Here is a 19,903-nt window from a genome sequence, read left to right on the forward strand (position 1 = left end):
TCTGCGTGCGTCATGTGAGGAAAGAGCCCATCCACTTGAAGGCGTTTTGCTTAAGCCGATGTTTTAGAATCTGTTGATGAGGGTGTGGTTAGAGACGGTGTAGAATGCAGAGAGAGGTCGAAGAGGATCAGGGCCACAGTATCTCCGTGATTGAGGAGAATTCTAATGTCGTTTTTGGCAATGATCAGCACGGTCTCAGTGTTGTGGTTGGTATGGAATCCTGATTGAGAAGTGTCGAGCAGTTGGTTTTATTCCACGAACGTGGTGAGCAGTAGGTTGATCGCTTTCTCGAGTACTCTGGCCGGGAAGCGCAGCAGGAAGAACGGACAATTATTTTTTAGATCCCTTGGAGTGTGCAGAGGTTTGTTTAGGAGGGGTCTGACCTCTGCGTGTTTCCATTCGACCGGGAATGTTGCTGTGGAGAGGGAGGTGATGCTGGAGAGTTTCATGCTGATAGGGTTGGTTCTGCAGGTGAATAGACAGGGGCAGGGGTTGAGGTAGATGGGCACTCGGGAATGAATTGAAGACATGATGGCTGTGGTGGTTTGAGTGGTGGGCGGAGACCAGGTTGTGATCTTTCGGCTGGTGTGTGCTGGGTGGTTGAGGTTATATGGAGGTTGTGAGCAGTGGTTTGGGGGTCAGAATTGTTGTAGATGGTGGCGATCTTGCTGTGGAAGTAGTTCAAGAGGGAATCACAGGGAACTTGGGAGGGGTGGATGGTGCTCTCTGTAGCTCTAGGTTGGAGAAATCCTTGAGTTTTTTTGAAGAGTTCTTTCGTGTGGTTGGCCTGCGTTTCCATGCAGGCTGTGATGGCTGCTTTCTTGACTTCTTTGATAAGCTAAACACACACAGAACGGTGGTGGGGTATGGACTGCGCAAGGTAAGTGAACACGTAAAATGGAACATTACGAAAATGACAAAGCTCCAAGGAAAATTGTACAGCGACCACCATTCACTCTCAACAGCGAAGACAAAATCCACTTAAATAGAACAAACACATCAATTCCCGAGCTACAGTCAATTGATTTTCAAATGCAACCAATTAATCCACGCTGGGGTCTTTTCAGTAGATTTTCTTCTTGGTTACTTTATTCGATGTATGGTACATGGAGTATCTTCTATTCTTCAGCAACAGAAAAGATAGCCACAGATTATGTCCAGATCATGCCAACACATGTTTCGTCCAGGATTAACCTAGGACTTCCTCAGGGTGCAAATTCTGATGTATTAAGCATAAAGAGTAAACTCAATGGCTACCTTCAATAACCTTCTTCAATAGGGACAGCTTCCATAAATAATGGAATCAAGTGAAAAGTGAAAGAACATAGTCAGTTGATAGCAGCAATATTATTAAAAGCAAGTAAAGTCCTTAAAATCCATTTAGTCCAGAGGGAAGGTGTTCCGTAATAATTCCTGGTGTGCTACATGGACTAAATGGACTAAATTGGAGGTATGTATGTATTTGTGTGTATGCATGCATGTGTTTCCCCCAGACAATAGTAAATATCGAAATTATTTCCCAATCAGAAAACCTTATTACCTAATATTTGAGTAGAACCTTTGTTAAAGCATCTCTGATCTAAAATGTCATCCAAGACCAGGTACTGTACGTATTCTGGCCTACCTGCACTATTATCACTATCCTGGTATTTAAAACGGTAAGTGCTGTGGCAGAGTAAGAATTAATGTAAGCCTTGATTTCCCCCTACCTATGGTTAAAGTCAAAATTATCTAAATGAACTCTAAACCCCCCCCCGACACTATCTGCAACATGTTTTCTACTCCAATCATGGACATAATCTAGGCATAATTAAACAAAACTCAAAGCTTTTGAGGTGCACTGTGAAACTAAATGAACCACACATTCTTAGCAGAGTTATGGAAAAAGTAGTAAATCTTAAGTTGGGATTCACACAAACATGTAGCAGAAAAGAATTATGGACTAGTCAAAGATTGTACAATTATCCTGAACTATGCAGGTTTTAAACCTGATCAGCCAGGGATTAGGGCTGTAGAGAACAGAGGCAAGACAATGTAAATAACCCTTGGTCTGGGAGAATGGTGCATTTGAGATCAGCCAATATTCATACTGTGGGGACAAATATTGAACACACAATCATGCATATAATAAAGTTACAAAATAGTATGCAGGGAAGAGGTATTCTACCTACCGTTTTCTGTGACAATTACATCTGTGTGTGAGCTGCCATATTTGTGAATGTGGTCAATGGCATCTTGCACACTATCCACCACTTCAATGCAACACTCCAGATCGCCATACTCAGTACGAAGAGATTTCACCTCTGAGGGACTGAATGTTAAGTATGATGCAAACTTTGGGCCAGCATGTATTTTTACCTGTGAAAAGAAATACAGCTAACGTTTTCGTTGTTTAGAACTACAAATGGACCTAAAAACATGTTGACGCTGAATGCACAAACAAATGTTTTGTTTTTTTAACAACTTTATTTTTTGAATTTTTAAACCCCAACAGGGTGGTTGTACACAGTTCTTAGCGATCATCAAGACATTTCGTGGAAGGTGCAAATCTTCAGAGACACATCAGTTAAGCACCTCAGTTATAATACAAAATACACAATGAGGTACATATCTCCATAACAAATGTGGATACCCCTAGCACCATGTCACATGACAACATACTCATACTTTTACACTACATATCGTTATTACTATCTGACGTATCAGTCTGTTCATTTCCGATTCCCGTTGAACAAAGAACAAATTAATGAACAAATTACTTACCTTCTGTAACACCTTATCTGGTAGAAACTATCTAGCCACAGGTTCCTTCCCATTAGAATTATTTCCAGGCGTCAGATTGGATCCAGATTTTCTTTCCCTCTAGCAGTATCCCTGTGAGCCGGTTCTTGGTGTCGTTCGACTCCATGTGCCGTCGTCCACCCCGGCAGTGACATGCACCGGGCATATATAGGTGCCACCCCTGCGCACAGACGTCAGTTTCTTTTCACAACTTTCCATTCCAAGAGCGTGGAGCCATGAAGAACTCCGACCACTGGCGGAGAAAACTAGGGCCCTGAAAAGGGAACAGCCCTGTCCCTAGAAATCCGTTCGCAGAGTGGAGATGATGGGTGGGTCAGGAAGGAATTTGTGTCTAGACAGAGTCTCAACAGGTAAGGCGTTCCCGAAGGTACGTAAATTGTCTGTCCAGACAATAGTGTTTTGTGAACACATGTGCAAGGAAGCCCACATTGCAGCTTGGCAGATATCAAGGACCGGAACGCGGCATGCTAACGCAGTGGGGGAAGCTTTAGCTCTGGTGGTTGAGTACGCAAGCCCTTAGGCCTTAATGAGTAGCAGATCTTGATACAGAGCAGGAGCCATCGGGAGATGGTATGCTTCTGCACAGTTGTCCTATCTTTGCTCTGACATACCCCACAAAGAGTTGGTCATCCACCCGGAACGGTTGTGTGCAGTCAAGGTAGAATAACAACTCTCTTTTTGGGTACAGGCGGTGAAGCAGCTCCTCTTCCTTGGAGGAATGTGGCAGAGCGTAAAAAGTAGGCCGAGTGATGGATTGGTCTACGTGAAAGGGAGTGACCACTTTCGGTAGAAAGGAAGCTCTCGTCCAAAGCACCAGTTTGTCAGGGTAGATATTCAGGTATGGAGACTTGGAGGAAAAGGTTGAAGCTCGCCGACCCTCCACGCAAATGTGACAGCCACAAGAAAGGCTGTCTTGATATAAAGGAGCCTTAGAAGGCGATTGTGCAAAGGCTCAAAAGGAGCACAGATAAGGAAAGTGAGGACAACATTGAGGTTTCACTGAGTCATAATAAAAGGAGAAGGTGGGAAAAAATGCTGTGATCCTTTAAAAAATCTATTTACAATGGGGGATTTAAAGAGGGATGGCTGGAGAGACAACCTGCAGAAAATTTGAAAGAGCAGAAAGATAGTCCCAAGAGTATCCAGAGCAGAGCCCTGCTGGGCAAGAGAAATAATTAAGAGAATAATCTGAGAAAGTGGGCAGAAAGGAGATCGATTTGTCATTCTGTACACCATGGCACAAAGTTTCCACAACGGCAGGCATATATCGTCTTGGTGGAGTGACACCTGGCTGCCAAGATAACGTTGAAGACTTCGGGCAGACGTTCGAAAGTTAATAACTGTCACTGCTCAATGTCCATGCAAGAAGCCTGAAAGTGGACAGATTGCTATGACAGAACAGCCATTTGACAGCTCTGGATACCATACGTACCACAAGGATGACTTCAGCCCAATGGTTCTTGATCTTCTTGAGGCCTAGGCTCCACTCAAGATGAAAAGCATCTCTGAGCGAGAGCCGGCTTGGAAGCTCCAGGGCATAGAACTGCTGATATTGCGCATTCTTCCCTGTGGCGAACAGATCTAACAAAGGCTCTCCCCACTACAGAAAGAAACCTTGCACCACCTACCGGATGGAGACACCAATCATGATCCGCTAGGCATCTTCAGCTGGGTTAGTCCACGCTGGCATTCAGGGAGACCGCCGGGTGTTGGGATATGGTCTACGTTCCAGCCATGTCCAGAGACCCAGGGCCTATTGCCAAAGGGTGCACTACCTCACCCCGCCCTGTTTGTTGCAGTACCACTTGGCGGTGGTGTTGTCAGCAAATATCTGTACTAGCCTTACCATCATAGAGGGTAGAAAGTCTTTCAATGCCCGCCAGATCGCCCAGAGTGCCGACAGGTTGAAGTGGAGCCCTGATTCCGCTGGAGACCAGAGTCCTCTGATTTCTACCTCTCCCAGATGGCTGCCCAATCCCAGAAGTGATGCATCTGTCACTACTGTCAAATCTGGTTGGGAAAGGGAGAAGGGCTTGCCCATGACCCAATCACTGCTCTTTAACCATCACTGCAGATCTTTTGCAGATACCTCCGAGATCTAGACCATATCGGAGATATTCACCTAATGATGCCCACCTGGAACTTCAGGTCACAATGCAGAGCCAGCATGTGCCAGTGAGCAGAGTCCGTCTCACTGAAATCCAAAATAGAGGCTGAAACATCCGTATCATAGACTGAATATCCAGAACTGGCCATTCAGGAGGATAGGGCTGAAACTGCACCATGTCCTGAACAGCTCTGAGGAAAGGGAGCGTCTGAGAGGGAGTCAGGTGTGACTTCGGCACGCTGATAGTGAACCACAGAAAACACTGGAGGTCCACTGTAGACTGGATTTGGGAGACTACAACCTGCATCAAGCCCGCCTTCAAAAACAAATCATGGAGATAGGGGAAGACAGGCACCTCTGATCTCCGCAGATGAGCTGCAACCACCGCCATCACCTTGGTGAGCACATGAGGGGTGCTGGTAAGGCTAAAAGAGAGCTCATAAAATGTAAAGTGCTTGTGGCCCATCGTGAACCTGCAAGTAGGACTGGAATGTGGAAATATGAGACCTGAAAGTCCAACGCTACCATAAAGTCTCCCGGGTCCAAGACCTGAGCGAGTGTGAGCATTTTGAACTTCTTGAGGAAGAAATTGATAGGGTGATGTCCAGGACAGGACAAAGCCTCAGTCCTTGTGGAGCACCAGAAAGTAGTGGGGATAGCAACCGCAACCTACTTCTGGCATTGGAACCCTCGCTATGGCTTCCTTGGCCATGAGAGCAGTCACTTCCTGGCAGAGAAGGGATAGAGGGTCCTCCGTCATCCTGAAGCAGATAGGTGGCAGGAAGGGAGGGGTAGTCACGAAGGGGAGGGAATAGCCCCTTCAAACGACCTAGCCCCTTCAAACGATCTGTAAAACCCACCGGTATGATGTAATAGACTGTCAGTGGGGCAGGTGATGGAGGATCCCACCTCCCACTGGGTACCCATGATGGTAAGAGGGCATACTAGAAGTGGGCTGAGATTGCGGCTGCAGGGGAAGTGGTGGACTAGCCAGACCTTTGGTTGCCTGACCACGAGGTCTGTCGGTGCAGCATCCTCTGCCGCATAGAGGTTAGGAACCTTGTGCACTGCAGTGACTAAGCCGGTAAAGACTTCTCTGGAAGTCCCTTCTGTGACCACGAAAGGTGGATTGGGGGTTGACAAGGGGTAGTGGAAAGGCTCATGACTGGCTGTAGCTCTGCTGTCCAACACAATCTCCAAAGAGATGGGAGCCATCACAGGGCATGTCCATAAGCAGCATTTGGACATCCCCAGAAAAGCCAGCCGTCCTCAACCAGGTGGGGCACTGTGAGGCCATTGTCCCTGAAACTGATCTGGCAGTAAGTCAGTGATGTCCAGTTCACATCAAATCGTGAACTTAGCTGCGTCTCTCCTGTTGGCAACTGCCTGGCAGAGAACGGCCCAGGCTGCCTCTGGGACTGTTGGCAGCACCTGCGCAACTGTATCCCACAGAGCATGGGAACAACAGCCCAAAAATAATGCAGTGTTCACAGATCACAGTGCCAGGCTGGTGGAAGAAAACATCTTCCTGCCTATGTTGCCCAGCTTATTGGATTCCAGTTCCAGTGGTGCGGTTGGGAATGCACCAGAATTTATGTGGGAAGTGGAGGCTTGGACCACCAGGCTCGGGTGAGGAGATGCGTGAGGAAGTCGGGGTCTCCTAGGGGGGGCGGCGAGCAATAGTCCTGTTCACAGAAGCCCTGTATTGGACTTGGACCACGTCCCAAACAGGACATCAGTAAGAGCTTCATTAAAGAGGAGAAGCGGTTCAGAGGGGGACACTCCCAGTTGGATGGCCCGTGCAGTGGCTCGACCATGGAGCCACGCCTCAAATGTCGACGTTCCCTCGTCTCGTCAGCTGCCAGACAAGGAAAAGTCAAAGATCTCTTCAACTACTTCTAATGGTGCGACGTACCTGAATGACCAGACGACTTCAAGTGCGACGAGGGCCTCGGACTTTGCGACTGCTACTGGGACCTTCCTCTCAACCAGGATCTGCTTCTTCGCACGTCAAACCTACATCAAGGCCTTGGGGTTCATGGTGCACTAATCGGAACAGGCCTTCAGAATGTGGTCGCGCTCAAGGCACCAAAGGCATAAAAGATATGTCCATCACCGACATCGAGCGGTGACCAGCGCCGCAGGGCTTGAAATCGGCCTTCAGAGAGGACATCTCTGCCACACCAGGAGGAAAACCTCAGAAAGACTCCACAAATAGTTGTAAAAAGTTAGCGAATAATTGACAAAGGGGTAGCTCTTCTCCTTATCTGCGCTAACTGGCATGGAAAGGAAAGAACTGTTGCCCTCACGCAGGGGTGGCACCTATGTAGCACCGTGCATGTCACTTCTGAAGTAGACGAAGCCACCCAGCGCTGAACTCCTCCACGAAGAGCCAAACCATGCCACGCAGAGCTGAACAACTCCTCGCAGAGCTAAACAACACCACGCAGAGCCGAACAACGCACCTACCGGCGCATCCGGGTACTGCTAGCAAAAAATCCCTGATCCAGTCTGACGCCTAGAGATAATTAGAAAATGAACGAATCTGTAACTAGAAGTTTCTAGCAGATTTGCTGTGTAGCACACCAACCCTAATTGTACCGGCATATGAGGATATTGTTCTTTGCCACTGATCACATACATTTACTGGAATTGAGTTTGATTTGCCTATCTCTATGGGTTTCTAACCGGTTCTCAAGAAAAACTAAATTTTGATCAGATGAAAACCACCAGCAGAATACTGTATACATGGAAATATAAAATGAGAAATTGTAGTTTTTTTCTCGAGGGAAAATCCACCTATGTTGAACTTAGCAGTAAAGCAAGTTATGCTGCTCTCGGTTCAACCTCTACAATGTGTCTAAACCCCAAAAGCAGACTCGTCATTTAGGCAGCTGACTTGAACTTGTATGGGAGCTGCATTAAGTATTGGTAAGACTGCAAGTTCTCTTTGTTGAACCATAGTTTCAGGGAAATGTGATCTCAACTACATGGTGCAAGATTGTTTTGTACACATTCCCAAACATTTAACACTCCAGAAGTTCACTATACACTATGCCATCTTCCTTCACTTCTACTTTCCATGTCTTACCATTGCTCCTACCTATTTCTTCCAAGCAGATTCTCAGTCCTAGGTTGTAGATGAGAATTTACTTGGTAGGGACATAAGAAAATGAAAAGTCACAGCTCAAAACCTTCGGATGCATACTGGAGAGAGGTACCATTCGGGTTACAGTGATCCTACATGTTCAGACAGCTATCATAGGTTACAACACTTGTGAAGGAACTCGTTTCAGACAGCAATAGTGATGATGGGAAATCATTGCAGATGTTGAAATGCCCCCACTGTGATTCAGGATGAAAGTCAAGTGCTTCCCCGAAGCAAGAAAATAACACCAGCAATAGGTGTCCCCAACTTAACACGAACTAGTCTTCAAACGTCAAAATGTGATTTAAGTAATGAAAATGCAATAACATCGACCTTCTAATCATCATCTTGAGATTTTTTTTTTTTACCCATACTTTGTTAAATACCTGCTTTTTGGGGTAAATTAACATACGTCCACAAAACATTTAGCATTCACTGTGAATACTTTATTTCTACTGATTTAAGTTTTTAGTACATATACAATTCTGAACCTCAAATATCAACTCATCGCACAAGTTACTACTTGTGTAACGATATATCTGTAAGAGACATTAGTTAGTATTAGATTCCTTACCTTAGAATATCCCCAGGCGTCAGACTGGATCCGGAAATTTTTGCGTAGCAGTACCCTTGCGCGTCGGTAGGCGTCGTCTGCGGCTCCGCGTCCGTCGTCGGCGCCGTGATGACGTCGTCGGAGTACTTAGACGCCGCCTCCGCGTGCTGACGTCAGTTCTTAGACACAGCCTTTCCGCGCCAGAAACGCAGAGCCATGTTAAAAACCAACACTGGTGCCATTGAAACTAGGGCCCTGAAAGGGGACAACCCTAACCCTAGATATTGGTTCGCAGAACAGGGAGGATGGGTGGGTCGGTAAGGAATCTAATACTAACTAATGTCTCTTACAGATATATCGTTACACAAGTAGTAACTTGTGCATCTGAAAGAGACACGTTAGTATTAGATTCCTTACCTTAGAATAGATACCCCAGCAATACCAACCCCGGTGGTGGGTCTGCGAACCAAAATCACACCAGAAAGTCCCGGAGGACGGAACAGCCAAAGAAGCCATCCCTCCGGACTTGACTGTCCAGGCAGTAGTGTCTTGCAAACGTGTGCAGCGATGCCTACGTAGTTGCCTGACAGATGTCTTGTAATGGCACTCCCCTGCCCAGGGCAGTGGTAGTCGCCGTGGTTCGGGTAGAATGAGCCCGCAATCCAGCAGGAGGCTCATTCCTAGCCAAGGAGTAGCATGCCTGGATACACAGGATGATCCACCGGGAGATGGTCCTCTTGTGCACCGCTTTCCCCTTCTTCGCGCCCACGTAACCAACAAAGAGTTGGTCATCCACCCGGAACTGGCGTGTGCGATCCAAGTAGAAAGAGCGCATGTTTTGGGTCCAGACGGTGGAGCCGCTCTTCCTCTTTAGAGGGATGCGGTGGCGGGAAGAAGGTTGGCAAGGTGATAGACTGCCCGATGTGGAAGGCCGTGACAACCTTGGGCAGGAAAGAAGGTTTGGTACGCAGCACCACTTTGTCCGGATGGACAGAAAGGAAAGGTGGAGTACAAGAAAGGGCCAGGAGCTCACTCACTCTCCTGGCAGAGGTGATGGCAACCAGGAAAGCAGTCTTCAGAGTCAGAAGGCGGAGAGGACAGTTGTGAAGTGGCTCAAAGGGAGCGCACATCAGAAACGTAAGAACCAGGTTCAAGTCCCACTGAGGCATCACAAACGGAACAGGAGGAAACGTGTGTGTGAGGCCCTTAAGAAATCTATTAACAATAGGGGACTTGAACAAAGAAGGTTGATCAGGCAGCCTGAGAAAGGCTGGAAGGGCAGAAAGGTAGCCCTTGATAGTGCCCAGAGCAGAGCCCTGCTGGGCAAGAGAAAGAAGGAAGAGAAGGACTTCAGAAAGAGGGGCATTGAGGGGATCCACAGCCTTTGCTGTGCACCATGCCACAAATCTGTTCCACCTGCAGGCGTACACCGACTTTGTGGAGGGACGCCTGGCTGCCAGAATGATGTTACAAACTTCAGGAGGCAAGTCAAATGGCCTCAACTGTCGCCGCTCAATCTCCAAGCATGGAGGTGGAGACTGGACAGGTTCGGGTGGAGGACCGTCCCCTGCAACAGAAGGTCCTCCTGAAGAGGCAGACGAACCGGGGGATCGACTGACAGACTGAGTAGCTCTGGATACCAGTACCTTCTCGCCCAGTCCGGAGCCACAAGGATGACTTGGGCCCAGTCGCGCTTGATCTTCTTCAGCACTCTGGGCAGAAGTGGTATAGGCGGAAAGGCGTACAACAGACCGCAACTCCACTTGCGACGAAAAGAGTCTCCGAGCGAGTGCCGCCTTGGAAATTCCAACGCGCAGAACTGATGACATTGCGCGTTCTCTTCGGTGGCGAATAGATCTAACCAAGGCTCTCCCCATCGCTGAAAGAGGCCTTGCGCCACGTTCGAGTCCAGACGCCATTCGTGATCCATCATGCACAGACGACTGAGCTCGTCCGCCCTGGCGTTCAGAGAACCTGCCAGGTGTTGAGCCACCAGGGTCACGCCCTGGCGTTCCAGCCATTGCCAAAGGCGAAGAGCCTCTTGACAAAGGATCCACGATCCCACCCCGCCCTGTTTGTTGCAGTACCACATGGTGGTGGTGTTGTCCGTGAATACCTGCACTACACTCCCCCGGACAGAGGGGAGGAATGCCTTCAGTGCCAGACGAATCGCCCGGAGCTCCAACAGGTTGATGTGGAGCCGGGCCTCTGCCGGAGACCAGAGGCCTCTGATCTCCGCCTCTCCCAAGTGGCCTCCCCAGCCCTGGAGGGACGCGTCCGTCACAACTACGTTCTCCGGTTGGGGAAGGGAGAGGGATCTGCCGCTGACCCAATCGCGGTCCGTAAGCCACCACTGCAGCTGTCTCGCAGTGCCCTCCGAGATCAGGACGTGGTCGGATAGGTTGCCCTGATGCTGGGCCCACTGAAACTTTAGGTCCCACTGCAGAGCCCGCATCCGCCACCTGGCGTGATGCACCAGTAGGATGCAGGAGGCCATCAGCCCCAGAAGCCGCAGCGTCAACCTGACCGAAACCCGGGATAACGGCTGAAAGATGGGAATCAGAGCCTGAATATCCCGGACCCGCTGTTCGGGCGGATAAACCCGAAACCGCATCGGGTCTAGAACCGCTCCGATGAAGAGGAGCTGCTGAGAGGGGCACAGGTGTGACTTCGGCACATTGATGGAGAACCCCAGCTGGTGCAGGAGGTCCGCCGTCGTCTGGAGGTGGCTGACGACTGTCTGGGGCCAGCCCGCCTTCAACAGCCAGTCGTCGAGGTAGGGGAAGACTGTAAACCCCTAACCTGCGCAGATGAGCTGCGACCACCGCCATCACCTTTGTGAACACCCGTGGGGCGCTGGTAAGGCCGAAGGGGAGCACGGTAAATATAAAGTGCTCGTGGCCCACCATGAACCGCAGGTAGCGCCGGTGGGCAGGCAGGACGGGGATATGAAAGTAAGCGTCCTGCAAGTCCAACGCTACCATCCAGTCTCCTGGGTCCAGGGCAGCCAGAACCTGAGCCAGTGTCAGCATCTTGAACTTCTCCTTCCGGAGGAAGCCGTTGACGTTCCTTAGGTCCAAGATAGGGCGTAGGCCCCCTTTGCCCTTCTTGGGTATCAGGAAGTAGTGGGAGTAGCAACCACACCCTACTTCTGGGTCAGGAACGCGCTCGATGGCCCCCTTGGCCAAGAGGGCCGTAACTTCCTCCTGCAGAAGTCGCAAATGATCCCCCGATACACGGTGGTTCTGCGGTGGCATGGCTGGAGGAGTCGCCTCGAAGGGGAGGGAGTAGCCCCTTCGGACGATTTGCAGCACCCACCTGTCCGATGTGACAGTGCGCCAGTGGAGGTGGTGATGGCGAACCCTGCCCCCCACTGGCGTCACATGGGCCTGAAAGCACGGACTAGGAGGGTTTTGAGGCGGATGCTGCGGGGGAAGGTGTGGACTGACCTCGCCGCTGCCCCCGACCGCCCGGACGGCGGTTCCCACGGCCGCCACCGCGTTGGGTATTGCCCTGCGGTGCGTGGCTGGCGGCGCGTGTGGGCGCACCCCTTCCGTGGCCACGAAAGGAGTGAAAGGCAGCCGATTGCTGGCGCTGGCCCGAGAGGCCCAAGGACTTGGCCGTAGCCCTGGAGTCCTTAAAGCGCTCAAGCGCATGGTCTGCCTTGTCGCCAAAGAGGCGACGGCCATCGAACGGCATGTCCATGAGCGTGCTCTGGACATCTGCCGAGAAGTTGGCGGACCTCAGCCAGGCGTGGCGTCTGACCGCCACCGTCGTTGCCATCGCTCTACCTAGCGAGTCGGTGGTATCCAGCCCACACCTGATGGAATACTTGGCTGCATCCCGGCCCTCCACAAGGGCTTGGCCGAGTTTGGCCCGTACCTCCAACGGACACGCTGGCAGCACTTCCGCGACCTTATCCCCCACAGAGAAGGTGTAACGTCCCAAGAGGCAGGCGGTGTTGGAAGACCGCAGGCCTAGACTAAGAGATGAGAAGATCTTCTTCCCATACTGGTCATACCTCTTGGATTCCCTGTCCGGCGGGGCCGACGGGAATGCGGTCTGGGAATTGGAGGCCTGGATGACCAGGCTCTCGGGGGGTAGGGTGGGAGGACAGGAAACATGGGTCGCCCGGGGCTGGGCGGTGGCGTCTGGCCACGTTCCCATCTACAGGCGAACCCGTAGCGGGCTTGGACCAAGTGCCCAGAAGAACGTCGGTCAAGGCCTCATTAAAGGGCAGCAGAGGCTCGGCCGAGCTTGACTGCGGTTTAAGGACCTCTCAGTGAGGAGGTTAGTCCTCACGGCCGCGACGGGGAGCTCCAGGCCCAAGGCCTTGGCAGCCCTCATCAGCACCACACTATATGTTGCCCCCTCCTCCGAAGCCACGGTAGGAGGGGAGACAAAACCAGTGTCTGGAGAGGTGTCCAGGCCACTGGCCTCCCCAAGGTCTCCTGTCCAGTCCTGATGAGACTGACACTCCCTGGTCAGAGGGTCCTCAGACCCCTCCCAGTCCTCTTCATCACCCATCTCCTGAAACTCAGGGTTCTCAGCTAATAGGGCCTGTTCATAGAAGTGAAACTCCCCAAACGACGTCTGGAGCGGCGCCTATCGGGGCCGTCCCGGTGCCGGAACAGGAACGAAGGTGGAACCGGGGACACCTGAGGGTCCGACGCTGGGGAGGTCGTAAGGTCCACCGGCGACGAACCAGATCCCGAAGGAGGTCCAGCGGCGTCGGGCCCGAAGGCGCCGGCAGCGCTGGAACAACTGAACCCCTCGGCGCCGGGCCCGAAGGAGCCGGCGGTGTTGGGATAACGGGAACCTGCGACGCCGGGCCCGAAGGCGTCGGCGGCGCCGGGTCCGAAGCACCCGACGGCGTCGGGGCAGATCCCCCCGACCCGCTAGGGGTCCCAGACAGGTCCGCTGGGCCCGAAGGCGCCGCGGAGCCCGTCGGAGGAAAGAGTTTCCTCATGGCCATGAGGAAGCGCTCGATCTCCTCCGGCGTCGCGTTGAGCCCAGGGACCGTAGGGTATGGGGCTGGACGCGGCGCCCGCGACTCAAGCGGAGCCGCGTGGGTGGTGTCACCCGAACCCCCGGCCGCATCGCGCGAGCGTCGGGGGGGAGTCCGAGGAGCGATGATGCCGCTTGGACTTCTTGTGCCGCTTACCTGACGACGACTTCGACCCGGAGGAGTGCGGCCTACCCTCGGAACTGTGGTGGCTCCGAGCCCGCGACCTGTCCCTCGACCGCCCATGGGATCGGGACCTCTCGCGGCGCGGGGCCGACTGCCGGAGTTTGAGCCGCCTGCGGGACCGCTCCCGTCTGGCCTTCGAAGAGAGGGCCCGGCAGTCGGAGCAGGCCTTGTCGTGGTCGACGCCGAGACAAGATAAACACACGCGGTGAGGATCCGTGACCGACATCAGGCCGTCGCAATCATCGCAGTGCTTAAATCCGGGCATCCCTACGGCACCGTCGGAGTCGATAGACTTCGAGAACAATCAAAAGTGATCAAAAAGTTAGTCAAAAAATGACTAGGGTTACTGCTTTTTTTCAGATCTGCGTTTGCCGGTGCGGAAAAAAGAAGAACTGACGTCAGCACGCGGAGGCGGCGTCTAAGTACTCAGACGACGTCATCACGGCGTCCACGACGCCGACGACGGATACGGAGCCGCAGACGCCGCCTACCGACGCACAAGGGTACTGCTACGCAAAAATTTCCGGATCCAGTCTGACGCCTGGGGATATTCTAAGGTAAGGAATCTAATACTAACGTGTCTCTTTCAGATATTTTCTTCAAGTGGTCGCAAGTGCCACAGCTAAACATAGACATAAACCTCCCCAGTAATAACAACAGTATGCAAGAGGTAGCCGTTGGATTTCAGGGATGCAGAGTCTATCCCAGGAATTGCCTACAATAATTAACACTATGCCCACAAAATTCCAAAACGTGGACATTTTATTGCAGGGCCACCATAATGTGATCAATGGCATCAATAATAATTCCAGGGATGCTCAACAGCAAGAATGTTCACCATTAAACAATATATAGCCACACTGATGCATTGGGGGTCTACCACATGGCAAAGAGGGCCTTTTGTGCTACTGCTATTATGCCATTGAGGACCCGCAATATTCCTGAAGGATCCACAATATGCCTATTGTGACCAACAATATGTTAAGAATGCCACCAATATGTCAGAGATTCACTCACCAAGCTGCCCACCGTTAAAGGCACTGCCACATTTAGTACCATGGAGAAGAGGGTAGCGCGCTTTAAAACACATTACCTGACACAAGTACACTGTAGGTGGCATCCACTGACATACACAACACACCACATATGTTCACATAAGCACATATGCACACTCTCATATCACCCACACTCCCTATCCCCTCCATCCATACAACTGACATTTCCGGTGGTCCAGGAAGCATCTGTTTTAGTCAAGTGAGCAACATCTTGCGTGTAAGGACACACAAGGGGTAGGGAGGCTGAGGGTTTCTGTGCCAGGGACATGGTACGGGCTATGGTAACAGCCGTCAAAAGAAGAGTTTTGTGTAACTGGGAAAGGCGGCAACAATCAGAGCTTGACCATTCCGTTCCCTTCCTGGGATTCGCTGCCCTCTAAAAACAGTAACATCCATATCATGAGGTGAAAAGGTGGGGACCTGGAAAGGGCCTTTCCATAACTGCACTAAGACATACTACATCCCTGGGTCAGGTAAACCTGCTTTTACATTCACATTGTGCATATATGCAAAAGGGCAAAGCTAGTAATCTATCCAAAAGTGAGACTGTGAATGCACTGCTCATTAAAGGACTTTATATCACATTTGACATCACCAATGATATTCCCAAAGCCACACTTGTTAGAGGAGTGTTTCAAATGTATTTGCTGACAACAAAAAAGTAGTCTACTACGGTATACATTCTCGGTGGATATTTAGATGTTTACAGTGGTATTGTCCACATATATTTAATGTTATATCAGAGGATATCCATCAATTCACAGTCAATTGCCGACAGTTGTACCGCAGCATTTAGTGTCAAAATATTAACTGTGAGGACATCTGTTCACCAGAACTGCAGGATTTACTCACTGTATTACCTATGAGAAGATCTCTAGATGACAATGGTAGACTTCATATGTGATGTCCCTAATGATGACAGTGAAGTGAATTGTGATCTTGTTAATATTTTTAATGTGTTTAGAGTAAGAAATATATAACATGCATGGGATGAAAGAGCTTATGTTTATCAGAATGCCTTAAATTCTACTGTAAATCATTTGTGAGGTTTGTTTCCCATTACCCTTCCAGAAGTCTTGGCTAGACTCGTCACCTTCCTTCCTTTAAATGAAAATGACTTCGCCTCTCTGCTGACTTTTAGGAAACCCTGTGCCGAGACCCTGTCTTTGTTGAAGTCAATAAAAAGTATATTTTGTTAGATCTCAGTTGGACCAGAGCCCTTATAAATGCTTCCCTCAAAACAGTTAGGTTCCAGAGACTCTAAAAATAGCCTGTGTGGCCTCACAACGTTTTAAACAACCTACGCTGAATCCAGACGATTGGACCAAATATAGACCTATTTCACAATTGTCTTTTTTTTATTTTTCAAAACTCTTTTTATTAAGTCAGCTGATATAATATTTGTAAGTATTACAAAGCAATGAGTACATACAACCTTCCACATATTGAATACCGAGCACGCAACTATTATATAATAGTTATAAAACCAGGAAATAAACCATTCAGGACCAGAAACGACAGCCCCAAACATTTTAACACCCTGTGTCACATACTGTAAAACAAAACCCCGGTCATGCCCTGCACGCCTAACGATATACCTCAAGTCCATAGGAACAGCCATAATTCCCCATGCTACACCACTATATGGTTCAACGCCAGCAGGGTGAAGAGGAGGTGGCTCCAGTTCAAGACCCCTAAAATCTGCCCATTATTTCCAAATGTTATAGTGTTTCTGAGGGCACCCTCTCGCTTAAAAAATATGCTGCTCCTGACTCATGCACCAGTCAAGACCAGCCCTCCACGTGCTCAATTTGGGTGAAGTCGGATCCTTCCACGCCCTGGCAATTTCCCTTTTAGCCAGGGTGAGGCCCAAGAACAGTAAATGCCTTTTATAAATGTTGCCCCCTATCTCATTTGTGATATGCAAGAGAATTAACCTAGGAGACTGAGGTACAACCCATCCTAATACTTCTGAAAGACAGCGAATGACCCCTCTCCAGAACCGGCCCAAGGCTTCACAGCTCCAGGTTGTGTGGAGTAATGTACCCTCCTCTCGATCGCATCTAAGGCACATGGGGGAGCCTATCATCCCTTCCCTCCAAAGCCAATATATAGAAAATATGTGCGGTGCAGGTATTTAAACTGAATAAGCCGGAGATGAGAGGCAATAGCTGCATATCCCGGGGATTCCAGGGATTCTCACCAGTCATCGATTGTCCAGGGGGCCCAAATCCGTCTGTCATTTATCCTGGAGGGGATCTAAAGTCGTGGAGAGATGTGTCACTAATGTTTGGTATATCTTTGCGGCTTTATGATCCCCCCCATAAAAACCTTCGCCTCAATAGGGTTGAATTCGGGAAGGGAGTCTAGGTGTGAAATATATGGAGATAAGGCATGTCTCAATTGCAGGTATTTGTAGAACTGAGCATGCGGCATGTCGTATTCATGCCTGAGGTCCTGAAAAGACGTGGTGCCACGCATAACGTGGCCCAACATGGATATACCAAGGCGTCCCATTGTTTAAATCCTGCTAATGTAGTCACTTGTGGCATAAGGCCGCTCTGCCAGAGTGGGGTCTCCCTCGTCAACTGCGGCAACCATCCCACCCGACGCAGTGAGTCCCTTCAAATGCCAAAGACAACCCGAGTAGCTGGCGGCAGCTTACGCAGCTCTCTTAACGCATAGAGCAGTCTGTGTAGCAACATATCCCCCATCGGCCATTTCTCCACTCATTATGCCAGGTCGCTACTAATACCATACCACCAATCATTTAAAACCAAAAGGTGGGATTCCGCGCGATACGATTGGAGATCGGGAGTCATTCTACCCCCACAAAAGCTTGACTGGAAGCATGCTCTGAGGGACACCCAAGTGGCCTGGCCATGACACAAAAAGCGGCTCAGCCTGGAGTTCAGCTGTCGGAACCAGGAAGGTGCTATCTGAAAGGGGCGATTCTGTAGTTGGTATAGGAGACGAGGGAGGGACACCATTTTAAATATTGCGGACCTGCCCAGTACAGAGAGGGGCATACACGCCACCCCTCCATCTCCGCCTGCGTGCGCATCCAAATTGGGGCGATATTTTTATCCCATGATATAGATTGTGTATCCGAAATATATAAACAAGATATTTCAAACAGGTTGTAGCCAAAGTCACCTCCGCCGTCCAGGTTCCCATAGCCGAACCCCCAAGCACAGGCCAAAGTACAGATTTCTTGGCGTTCATATATAAGCCAGTGTGTTGACCGAAGATCTGTATGATGCGGAGAATACGTGGACCCGATCGGTGGGGATCCATTAGAAAAAACAGGACGTCGTCCCCATAGAGAGCAATCCGGTCCGAGAACCTTCCCGGCCACTCAAAGCCCGTAACCTGTGCGTCAATACGAAACCAAGCGGCTAATGGTTCCATAGCTAAGGCAAAAGAAATATGGGGAAAGGGGAGCAGCCTTGTCAAATACCGCATCCTATAGGGAAGGGATCGGACACAGCTCCAGCGATTCTGACCGAGGCCGAAAGGTCAGTCTAAAGAGGTATGATATAGGAAATAAGAAGTGGTCTGAAATTCATATGTTGTAATAGAGCAAACAAATAAAGCCATCCCAGAGAGTCGAACATTCTGTCAATATAAGCTAAAAGCAGGGCCACCAGGCCCTGAAGGCGATCGTTGGGTGCAACCGCATTATGTACACGACTGATGTTACGATGGCTAGCCCCCTGTGGCATAAAGCCGGCCTGATCTGGGTGAACCAGTTTGGACATATAGGGGAGGATACCATAGGCCAGCGCTTTGGCCAGTAATTTTGCCTTGATGTTTAACTGTGAGATAGGGCGATATGAGAAGTGCTGGTCCGGGGGCCGGCCCAGCTTGGGGAAAACCGTGATTTAAGCTTCCCCTCGTCAAGGGCTCTATGTATCGCTTTCAAGTAATAGGGAATGAATGGAGTCTGAAATTATTTTAAAAAATTGCCCCTTGTGTTTTCCCGGATCGCAAGTCGACCAAGACAGTCCCAACTTGTTAACTGTCAGCGGGACATCTAAGTCCCCTCTTGCGCTGTCCGAAATGGCTTTGGGAGGAAAATCAAGGTATTGCTGAACAAGAGGTTGCGGGAGGGCGTCCCTGGGAGCATAGAGCTCCGCATAGTACATTGCAAAACTAGGAGCAATTTGAGCAGGGGCGGTAAGTGTCTGGCCATCCCAGTCAGGGATAGAAGGTAAGCTCAAAGGGCGGAGAGCTGGCTGGCACAAGGGATGTAGAAGCAAAGTTGATTTGTCACCCCACTGATAAATTCTGCTGCGGGATGCCAGCCAAGACTCATCGCGAAGGGTGTCGGCATAGGTTTGTTGGAGAAGGAGCAATTGGCGGCGGTGTGCCCCGCAGTGTTTGTCTCAACATTTCTATTCTAGTAGCAAAATCTGGGCCTCGGCTGACTCAAGGCCTCCCGGTGCTTTTTCTGTCGTGCGGCACAGTATGCGATGTCCACTTCCGATGGTGGGCTTCATTGCCTCCCAGAGCATGGCCGGAGAATCCACAGTTCCCGAATACTCAGCGAAATATGCTGTGAGGGCCTGATGTAAGTGAGACGTGTACTTTGGGTCTTGGAGATGTCACGGCGACAAGAGACATCGAAGTGGGGGGAGGGGCCAACTGCCAGGCGAAGCGTTAGGGCCACCGGAGAATGATCAGACAGACCTCTAGATAAGATATCTGTGGCTGCGATTCGAAAATAGTAGGAAGTTGGTATGAACACGTAATCAAGCCTGGAGAACGAGTCATGGACCACCGAGTAGCACGTGTAGCTGGTGGCATATGCCTCCATGTGTCCAGCCACACCATGTCCCCCATGAACGTGTGCAGCCGCGTAGGTCTCGATATCTTAACACAATTGTCTTTTTAGCTCAACTATTAGAGATAATGTGTTTTCAGCAATTGTTTAATTTTGTGGAACACAATGGCCTTTTACATCCAGCACAGATGGTATTTTATTCAGGTCATAGTGAGGAGGCCACACCGGTGTGGGTTCTTGACAACTTACAACGCTCTGGAG

The 19,903-nt window shown here is 50.2% G+C and overlaps 1 protein-coding gene across 4 annotated transcripts in view; it reads right to left on the reverse strand.

The window, feature by feature from the left end:
• The window catches only part of ALDH18A1 (aldehyde dehydrogenase 18 family member A1), a 387,760-nt gene that overhangs the window by 25,973 nt on the left and 341,884 nt on the right, over window positions 1-19,903 (reverse strand). For all 4 annotated transcript variants that reach the window (XM_078643525.1, XM_078643523.1, XM_078643524.1 and 1 more), the window contains one exon: window positions 2,172-2,358. In XM_078643525.1, coding sequence (XP_078499651.1) covers window positions 2,172-2,358 — 187 coding nt within the window. The remainder of the gene's footprint in view (window positions 1-2,171; window positions 2,359-19,903) is intronic.

The sequence above is a fragment of the Lissotriton helveticus genome, chromosome 5_1 (genome assembly GCF_964261635.1).
Source record: "Lissotriton helveticus chromosome 5_1, aLisHel1.1, whole genome shotgun sequence".
Classification (NCBI taxonomy): domain Eukaryota; kingdom Metazoa; phylum Chordata; class Amphibia; order Caudata; family Salamandridae; genus Lissotriton; species Lissotriton helveticus.